We start from the raw sequence: 10,930 nt of genomic DNA, 5'->3' as shown, positions 1-10,930 counted from the left end.
TTTCTTTGGAAGGAATGATGCTAAAGCTGAAACTCCAGTACTTTGGCCACCTCATGCAAAGAGTTGACTCACTGGAAAACACTTTGATGCTGGGAGGGGTTGGGGGCAAGAGGAGAAGGGGACGACAGAGGATGAGATGGCTGGATGGCATCACTGATTTGATGGACGTGAGTCTGAGTGAACTCCGGGAGTTGGTGATGGATAGGGAGGCCTGGCGTGTGTGATTCATGGGGTCACAAAGAGTCGGACACTACTGAGCGACTGAACTGAACTGAACTGATAGTCCTTTAGAAATTTCAGCATTAACATTACATGGTGAGAATTCAATGTATATGCATTTTTGGACAATCTGTGATTTATATCTACAAAGTTTACATATGTTTCTTATATACAATTGACCATTTAGGAATGTTCACCATATGATAAAGAAGAAGAGTAACCCTCTAAAGCCTTCCTCTTAGACACACTTTCAGGTCTAGTACTATTCCTTTACATCGTTTTTACTATATTTTAACTTTTTAAATGATGGAGCTAGTATGTTATGAAATAGGCTTAGGGAAATAGTGCTAGGAGGTGTACTAGCAAAAAGCTCCAGTGTCCCACAGTTTTTCACCCAAGACATTTGGAGCTTGACCTCTGCCACAGCCATGAGAGCTACTGGTTGTGGCTTGAAGCTGTATGAGTTCCTATCTACTAGCCGATAAGGCAGAAAAGATTCCCTATTCCATTCTTGCAAGGGCAATATACTCTTTGCATTTCAAACTGGAACTCTCAGTGTATGTCTCCATATCATTGGAATGCATGTCTAGGTTAGTAAAATTTTCACATATATTAAGTTAGCTAGACTGAAACTCTAACCATCATTAATAATGTGTGTGTGTATGTGTGTGTATGTGTGCTGCTGCTGCTGCTAAGTGACTTCAGTCGTGTCCGACTCTGTGTGACCCCATAGACGGCAGCCCACCAGGCTCCACCATCCCTGGGATTCTCCAGGCAAGAACACTGGAGTGGGTTGCCATTTCCTTCTCCAATGCATGAAAGTGAAAAGTGAAAGTGAAGTCGCTCAGTCGTGTCCGACCCTCAGCGACCCCATGGACTGTAGCCCACCAGGCTCCTCCGTCCATGGGATTTTCCAGGCAAGAGTACTGGAGTGGGTGCCATTGCCTTCTCCGGTGTGTATGTGTAAATGTGCTAAAAAACAAATAACATAAAACTTACCATCTTAATTATTTTTAAGTGTGTAGTACAGTCAGGTTGACTATATATGCCTTGCTGTGCAACAAACCTCTAGAACTTTTTCACCTTGCAAAACTGAAACTTAATCCTCATTGAACAATTATTCCCCTTTGCCTTGTCTCCCCAGACCCTGGCAGCCACCATTCTACTTTGTTACCCCTACTCGCTCGCACAGCAACAAAGACCCGAACACAGCCAAAAATAAATAAATAAATGAATAAAATAAATAAAAAAAAGAGAGTTTGACTATTTTGGTTAGCAACTTAGCAGCAGCAGCAGCATGTAAGTACACCAAGTAACTTTTAAAGTGAACACAACTGTACTCTTGATGTTAATTGCCTTTTGCACACCAAAAATACCTTATGTGGATTAAAATCTTAGTTTAGAGAAAACTGGGACAACTAAAATCTTCTTTTTAAGAAGTAGGTTAATTAGAAAAATAGACATAAAAAAAAAAAAGAAAGAAAAATAGACATGGAAATGAATTTAGAATTCTGGACAATTTCTGATCTGGAATAGTTCCACTGTGCTAGTTGCCAAAAAGGTTTTCAAGGAAATAAAAAAGGTAGACAATATTTCACTTCCCATGTCAACTGGATATAAAAAATGATTATCACTTAAAAATTTAAAACTGTTTACTTGATTTAAAAAAGAGTCAAAATTATTTCCATCCAGGAACAGCTTTAGTTAATGAATAAATTTTAAAAAATTATTCTGAAATATAAAATAATAAAATTTAAATTATTTTTCATCTGGGCTTATAAAACTGTAAAAGTTTACCTGAGAGCTACTGAATATAGGCTTTTTGCCAAGTCTTCGGTCATCACCTTTGTCAAATGCAGCTGTAGGGGAAAAATAGCAATTTATTTTTATAGGAAGCACTCTTATTACCACAGAAGTAAAGGGATAATAATATATCAGCAGAAAATGGCTATATTTTGATGGAAATAACTTTTAAAAAGCTGAAACAATCTAATACACTAAATAACTATCTGCTTTAGAAGTTATCTTAAAGAAATTTATTTTGAATCTTATTTTCTTGTTCCTATGCATTTTATGTTATTAAAATTAATACATGAGAAACATATAGCCTTGTGGAGAAGATTTGTACATTTACAAAAACCTAGAATTTTCTCAAGGTGTGAAATTTTAGAGATAACTTCCTTTTAGCTGGTTTTCCAAATTAAAAAAAAGTACAGATTGTGGCAAATGTAATATTTTATAAACTATTAAATATGAGAAAATTTCTACCCTAAAAATATAAAAACACTGTTAAAATTTTCTAATTTTGCAGGTATGTCAGGAGGAAAGAGTAAAGAGAAAAAATATGGTTTTGTTGAAAATAAAACATAAGACAGTCCTTAAACTTTATATCATTCTTTTTAGAATCACATAAAAATTCATTTTATAGATTTAGGTTTATATGGAAATTATTGGGGAACTCAGTTGATATTCTTTAAATAAGAATTTAAATGACGTCAGGGAAAAATATAGGAATAATGATACAAGAGCTGTAAATATAGTTTAGCTAATGGATTTTTTCCTTTTGAAGGTTATATAGCTTTAAAATATATTTTGAAGAGATATATATAATTTCCAATTTTATTTTTATTAAAATAGCTGATGAAAAATACATTAAATTATCTGTAATTCTACCATACACCTTCTACTATCTCTGTTCTATAGGAATTATAAGACAAAACAGGTTCCTAGAAATAAAATTACAAGGACTGGTTTGTGGTCAGCAAATGACTGCACAAAAATATACAGGTAGAAATTAATTCAAGATTTCTCCCAAAGATCAGTAACTCAAACTAGAACATAAGAAGTGTTATAAAAAAGAGAACCCAGAAATACTCCTTTATCTGGGATTTCCCAATGCAGTAATTATGCATAGGTCAGGACTCATTATAATTCAACATATTTAAGATTTTAAAAATTATTTTTACACTGATGTAGTAGATTGAAAAGTTCTTTTTGACAATTAGTTGGAATGCCAATAACATTTTGTTGTAAGTATGTGTATGTGTTTGTATTTACATGTATTTTATATTAGCACTCTGCAGAACTAAGATAAAGAAGATTGTTTGGGACCCAACTATGAAATCCTTTAAAAAACGGAGAAAAACAAAGTTTACTTTCAAACAGAAGAGAGTTGACTGACACCTACGCATGGAATGCTGATCTTATTTTTTCACACTGAATCATACAGATGAACTGTCATCTAAAAATCAGAACAGAAATAGTCACAGGAAAAAAATTTCAATTTATAAAGACCTTCTCATGACTTTTGTTGTTTCATAGATTTTGTTGTTTTATTATTTTGTTGGATTTCTTTGCAAAGTATTCCTGAGATCACATCTAGCTACACTAGCATATTATACTAACACAAGACAGAGCAGATCATATTCTGACTAAACCATTAAAGAATTTAATATATCCATGTGTTATCAAGAATATATCATATATGTCTTCCATGTTTTATAGTACAGAAATGTTTGCTTCATAAAATACAGTCTCTTAAAATGTTTTGAAAAATAAACTTACTGAATCTGTCAATATTTTTCCTAAGGTACCTGCTTTAATCCAAAAATAGTCATGAAGCCATTTTTAGTTCCACACCCTCAATTTTCTATTGTAACATTTTGAACACATTCTGAGCAGTATACCTCCTTTGTTTAATGCTAACATTTCAAATGGTACCTATTAAATGTCAAAGACGACTGTGCGGCTCCTGCGGGACACTCCGCAATAGCACACATCATATCACTGAACCAATCGATCGTGAAATAAAGCCATCTAATCTAAGCAAAACCACAAGGAAGGGTATCTTATGCAAAAGAAGATGGAAAAGCTTTATGGAAAAATATATTTTGAAAGGGAGAGAAAGTATGTTTGGTAATCTGTTCTGTATGGGTTACATTTTCTATACTTCTAATCTCTCTACAAGAATGCTTTTAAGCAAATTTGCTAGAACACTTGCTAATACAAAGTAGAATTATATATGTATGTATAAAGGAAATGAGTTTCATTTTCAAAAAACAAACAAAAAAAAGCATGATTTATTAAAACTGCCTAAACATACTATCACTAGTTTCAATTAGCAGGCTGTTATCGAACGGAAGCAAATAAACGTTAACCCTACCACTTACTGGAATTCCTTTAAAACATCCCTTGTCACAATTATAGGAATAAAAAATCTCAAGGCTAACATACCTGCTTGGATTTTCTGTTGATCATCTGTGCTCATCAGCTTCCAGCTTTCTGTGTGACGAACAGCATAGAAAGACTGAACCAGGAAGATCCACAGCTTATCACGCAGAGCCTGGATCTTGCACGTAAAACCCTGTGTTCAGGCAACAAATCAGCAGCTGGTGAGAGCCACATTGTCATAGCAACCAGTCATTATTCCTTTCCGAATCTACTTACTCCTAAGCTAGATCAATGATGTCATCACTTAGATTTTTAAGATCGTAGGGTACAAGTTATTTATGAAGGCTTACTCTTCAATAACAGAATTTTATAGTGAACACGAACCTTACTCTTTCACTCTTGTCCTTTTAACCACTGTTTTAAACTACCAATAACCTTTATATAAATACCTTCCACATCCTTTTCAAATCAACTATGACATTACAAGGTCAAATATCCTATGCAGTAATAATAAATATGATGACAATTTTTTGTCATTCTTGTTGAAAAAATTGTCAATATTTGCAATTAGCTTATTTATTACCATTCATGAATTGTTTAAAAATAAAATATATTTTAATTTTGCCTTTTCCCAGTCAATCCAACTTTAACTGATTTTTTTCTTAAAACAAAAAGGAATTAAAAAATATATTATAAAATTAAAAGATACTGATGATTAAAACTCTAAAACATCCTTTAAAATTCTTTAAGTTTTATATTTAGGAAATTTAATGGAGAGACTGGGGAGAAATACTAAAGTTATGCTGTACCAATTAATATTGCTACCAAACTATGCTTAGAATTAGCCAGCCAAACTTCTAAATTTCTAAACTTCTGTAATTATAGTAAGTCCATTTAGAGGTAAATGAAATTTTTAAAATTATGCATGACAAGAAATCCCAAATATACATAAAACTTCAGACTATAACCAACCCCCAGGTATCACTTAGTTTTAATGAATCATGCAACATTTAAAATATGTATATATTTAAAAATCTTATAATACTTTAAATATTTCATCATTTTAATTAATTTTTATGATATTTAATACCATTTCTTTTGTACTGTCAGAGTTCAGTAATGTGTCCAGAGCCATAAGAAGCGAGCAACTATTCTCAGTGGTAATGTTTTCTTCAACAGCTTTAAAAATTTTGTCCAACAGATCAGATGTGCTACTCATTGCTTGTGACTATAAAACACAGAAATTGACATATAATAGGAATATGTGTAAGAAATGTGGAAGTCTGGCATGCATCTGGCCATTCATAACTGGTTGTATGAATTCAATCAGAAAACTTATTTCTTCTGTTAATAATAATATAATTATTATAATTATAATAATAAATATTATACTAAACCCTTTCCTCTGTTAAAAATATCTGCGTGTGCACACACACACACACTTCTTAAGAGCCAAAACAGTACTAAGACAGAGCCTAGAAATAAGTAATAAAAGTCCTTTAGTAACTAAATTTAGAGAATGTGGGTCCCAGTAAGACAGAGAATTTTTCATGGACCATAATTGTATTACTGCTCAAAACATCTTTATGACTTCAATTTCTAAAGTACGGCTTAGCTGACTGAGGACTGGAGTTGGCTATAGTTACACTGTGCCTTGCCAGGGCACTCCAACCTGTCCCTTCCTCCCTTCATTATCTTATGTACGAGCCAAAAATCCTGTCCATCACTGCCCTAAATCCTAGGCAAACATGCCATCTGGTATGGAATTTACTTAAGTCATACTAATTTAATCAAAGGGAGCCTGCATTTGAAAACTCTTACATAATTATAATCAAAACACAAAGATGGGACTAAATATAGGATATAATTTTAGACATAGTACCTGTAAGAGAAGAGCAAAATTTTCACTTTGAATGATCTTGGAGAAATTTTCTATAATAAATGCAATGCATTCTTCTTGGAGCTGAGATGCCATGATCAATGCTGACTCTGTCCACTTCACTCTGGGTAAACTGACGATTAGCCTGTCACTTTCCATCAGAAGAAAAGCAGCATTCTTATCATTCTTATAATTTTGAAAATATTGGGGGAAAAAGTTAGATTACTGCTCATAAAAAAAACTTTTCAAGCAAATTAAATACTTTCATTTTCTTGTGATGCTTCCTGCAAAAAAACCAAAATTCCAGATAGCTAATATCTTTGTCATTAGCTTTACATATTTATTCATTCATTCAAAATTATCCTAAAAGGGCAAACTTTGAGCTGGAAACAAATCACCTTTAAAGCAAAGTTAAAAGAAACATGAGAGCAAAGTTACAAAATAACTACAAAGAAAAGCCTGACTTCCCTGAGATTTTTCACTACTGAATTAATTTCTGTGCTTACAGATATTCATAGCTGCATGGAGATACACTGACACAGTATTATTTCTTTTCTGACTATAAAATACATGTTCTTTATTACAAATTTAGAAAGGGTAAAAATTACTTCCAAATCCAAGTGACTTGCTTCTTCCTAAGACTCTTTTTATATTTTATTTAATAATGATTCATTTTTACACCATAGGAAAGAATATTATGAATATTTATCTCTATGAAAAAAATGGAATGACAATTCACAAATACCATGTGCTCCAAGGAAAACGAAAAAATGGCAACTTATAAATTACTGTATTTTATTCATTTCATTTTTAATTCTTAAACAATCCTTAAATAGAACATACCTATTTACTGAATAAATAGTTATCTGATCAATTGTAGTAGACTGAAAAACATAGCCACAAATCCTTTGTAGCTCAGCTCTTCAAGAGGTGGACTTGACTCCTCATCCCTTGATTCTAAACTAGCTAGTTCACTTGCTGGCACAAACAAAGATATTGTGCAAGTTTCAGAGCCTAGATCTCAAATACCCTTGTAGCCTGTATCTTTACCTTCTTGGTTCTGGGACCACAAAGCCAAAAAGAAGCCTGGTAAGAAAGCCCAAGGGTGCAGGAGGCCCAGCCTCCAACTTGGCCATCAGCTGAAAGCAGACTCAGGACTGAGCTCAGGCAAGATATGCAAAAAAATCACCCAGTCGACTCACAGAGAATTCAGTTCAGTTCAGTTCAGTCGCTCAGTTGTGTCCGACTCTTTGCGGCCCCATGAACCACAGCACGTCAGGCCTCCCTGTCCATCACCAACCCCCGGAGTTACCCAAACTCATGTCCATCGAGTTGGTGATGCCATTCAGCCATCTCATCCTCTGTCGTCCCCTTCTCCTCCTGCCACCAATCCCTCCCAGCATCAGGGTCTTCTCAAATGAGTCAGCTCTTCGCATCAGGTGGCCAAAGTACTGGAGTCTCAGCTTCAACATCAGTCCTTCCAATGAACACCCAGGACTGGTCTCCTTTAGGATGGACTGGTTGGATCTCCTTGCAGTCCAAGGGACTCTCAAGAGTCTTCTCCAACACCACAGTTCAAAAGCATCAATTCTTTGGCGCTCAGCTTTCTTCACAGTCCAACTCTCACATCCATACATGACCATTGGAAAAACCATAGCCTTGACTAGATGGACCTCTGTTGAGAAAGTAATGTCTCTGCTTTTTAATATGCTGTCTAGGTTGGTCATAACTTTCCTTCCAAGGAGTAAGCGTCTTTTAATTTCATGGCTGCAATCACCATCTGCAGTGATTTTGGAGCCCCCAAAAATAAAGTCTGCCACTGTTTCCACTGTTTCCCCATCTATTTGCCATGAAGTGATGGGACCAGATGCCATGATCTTCATTTTCTGAATGTTGAGCTTTAAGCCAACTTTTTCACTCTCCTTTTTCACTTTCATCAAGAGGCTTTTTAATTCCTCTTCGCTTTCTGTCATAAGGGTATGTCTTCTTTATATCTGAGGTTATTGATATTTCTCCTGGCAATCTTGATTCCAGCTTGTGCTTCCTCCAGCCCAGCATTTCTCATGATGTACTCTGCATATAAGTTAAATAAGCAGGGTGACAATACTCAGCCTTGACGTACTCCTTTTCCTATTTGGAACCAGTCTATTGTTCTATGTCCAGTTCTAACTGTTGCTTCCTGACATAAATAACAGGTTTCTCAAGAGGAGAATAAATTTTATCAATAGTTTAAAGCCACTTAGTTTTGGGGTGATTTGCTACACAGCAATAAATAACTAGAAAACCGGGAAATTTTCCCTGATCTCTACACCTACACCAGATTCCTTTTACACATCATTGTATCCACAGGGCCTAGTATAGAACAGGGTCATAGCAGACACTCAAGTGTTTATTGATCTCTAAGCACATCAGAGACTTAGAGTCTGTAAGTGAATTCTTAAGCTAAATTAAGTTTAAACTTTGAACATCAAAACTTTAAAAATTTCACCCATTTACTAAGAATTCTTTCAAAACATATTATATACTTCCCCTGCTTTATTTAGAGTAAAAAAAATTGTAATATGCTATAATTCAAGTCTTTAAAAAATTTACATATTTATTATAATTTACTGTTATCCTTTCCTCCACTGATGACTTCCTGAGTAATTGTGCAATTACTAAGAGTTTTAGGCAATAAACCAAATTTGTTCTATTATAGGGACTGTTCTAGTATTAGAGACAAGTATAATCAAATAAACTTGGCAGGTATCTATTAAATGCTTACTATATTCATAATGTTATGTGCTCTGACAGTAATCTTTTTAAAAAATATAGATGTATAGTTGTCATAATTTAGCTTGAAATTTATTGGAAAACTAAAATATGGACATAAATGCTAACAGATGGTATGTCATCTTATTCCATACTGATCTGAATATATAATAATATTAAATGTTAAGAGTAGCTTGAGGTTCAAAGAAGGAAGGAAATGTAATATACTGCTAGATCAAACATAAAATTTTAAATTCAATAGTTACATGGTTCAAATTTCAGCAATATATAAAAGGCATTACTAAGAAGTCTCCCACTCCTGTCCCGAGCCACCTATTTTCCCTTGTCCCAATCAATATTACTTATTTTCTGTATTTTTCCCGAGTTATCTTATGTATAACAAATAAAAAAGGTAATTTTTCCCTCATTTTCCTCAAATGGAGGCATTAATATGCACAGTACTCTGTACTTTGCTTTTATACTGAGCGTACACCTTAAATATTTTTGTTATCAGAATATAAAGAGCCTTATTATTATTTCAACATCTACAGAACAGTCCCTAATATGGACATAAGATACAACCAGACCTCTACTTGTAGATATTTATGTTGTTTCCAGTTTTTGCTATTACCATGTTGTAATGAAGAACCATGTAGATAACATTATTTCACATGAATGTAAATATATCTATGGGATAAAATTAATATGCTGGGTCAGTATTGCTGGATCAATACTAGTCTTATCTAGGAACTGCCTAATAACTGAGCCTAAGGAATAGGCTTGGATGCCAGTGATCCCAAGAGAGTGAAATAGGGAAGGAGAGAAAGTCAATGGAAGGATATGTTTCCTAGCTGATTGCTAACAAAAGTGTGATCCGCAGTACCCATCACCTGAAGCTTGTTGGAAGTGCAGAATCTCAGGCTCCACCCCTGACTTACTGATTTAGAATCTACATTTGACCAAGACTCTGAAGTGGTTTTTTTTTTTTTGGCTGTGCCATGCTGCATGTAGGATCTCAGCTCCCCAACCAGGGATTGAATCCTGTGTCCCTTGCAGTGGAAGCATGGAGTCCTAACCACTGGACCGCCAAGGAATTCCTGATCCTGAAGTGTTTGTATATACAGTTTGAGAAGCAATAATATATAGCAATTGTTGTTGCGGGCAACAGGGGATCAGTCTTGCTTGGTATCCCCTGAAGAGCTACAGAGAATACAATTTGAATTATTCACCTAAAGGGCTAGATCAGGGATATACTTAGTTACTGGTTCCCGTCTCCTGTTGGTCAAGGTTTGTGCCCTGGGATATTCCTTTTCACGGTTTGCATAACTGTGGGTACCCGGGGTGGAGCAGCGGTGAAGCCTCAGAACAGGAAGTGAGAAGTATGTGTGATGTGGCTGAGGAAAGTGTTATCAGGTCACACCCGCGTGCAGCTGCACGCTGCAGCAATGGCTGAACACACATGGGTCAAGAGGACAGGAGGTGGGGCACCAGAAGGATATAAACATTGCTAGCACATATTCAACGCAGTGCTGTTTTCCAAACTGTAGTTTTCTCCCCTAGCAACCTAGAGAAATATATTTAGTGGCTTACAATCAGCATTAGAAAACAAGAAAGAGAAAGGAGAAAAATATAAAATATCAGAACATCATATTTAATATGGTATGTATTCATTTTGGAAACTTGTTTCAGTTCTACATGTGTGAGTGTACTGGGTTATAATATAAAAAGAACTTGCTCTGGGTCAGTCAAAAAAGTTTGAAAAACACAGCGAAAATTGTACCAATATATTCCCTTTCCAGGAATGGAGTACTTCTTTCCTACATCCTTGTTAAAATAGTACAAATTTCCTTTATTTTGCTCCCTACTAAATTGATAGATAGATATGCATTTATAGAATATGGTCTGACACTG

General features: G+C 34.8%; 1 protein-coding gene across 8 annotated transcripts in view; it reads right to left on the bottom strand.

The window, feature by feature from the left end:
• The window catches only part of KIAA1107 (KIAA1107 ortholog), a 94,265-nt gene that overhangs the window by 12,591 nt on the left and 70,744 nt on the right, over positions 1-10,930 (bottom strand). For 5 of the 8 annotated variants that reach the window (XM_010860429.1, XM_010860431.1, XM_010860432.1 and 2 more), the window contains 4 exons: positions 6,272-6,454; positions 5,480-5,617; positions 4,453-4,582; positions 2,017-2,078 (listed from right to left, as the gene is read on the bottom strand). In XM_010860429.1, the coding sequence (XP_010858731.1) occupies positions 2,017-2,078; positions 4,453-4,582; positions 5,480-5,617; positions 6,272-6,454 (513 nt within the window). Of the gene's footprint in view, positions 1-2,016; positions 2,079-4,452; positions 4,583-5,479; positions 5,618-6,271; positions 6,455-7,318; positions 7,522-10,930 lie in introns of those variants that run through there. The other 3 variants (XM_010860435.1, XM_010860436.1, XM_010860430.1) reach the window with 3 other exon arrangements.

Source organism: Bison bison, unplaced genomic scaffold (genome assembly GCF_000754665.1).
Source record: "Bison bison bison isolate TAMUID 2011002044 unplaced genomic scaffold, Bison_UMD1.0 scf7180017864466, whole genome shotgun sequence".
In the NCBI taxonomy this organism is placed as follows: domain Eukaryota; kingdom Metazoa; phylum Chordata; class Mammalia; order Artiodactyla; family Bovidae; genus Bison; species Bison bison.
The sequence above is the reverse complement of the archived record's forward strand: the minus strand, read 5'-3'. Positions and strand labels throughout refer to the sequence as shown.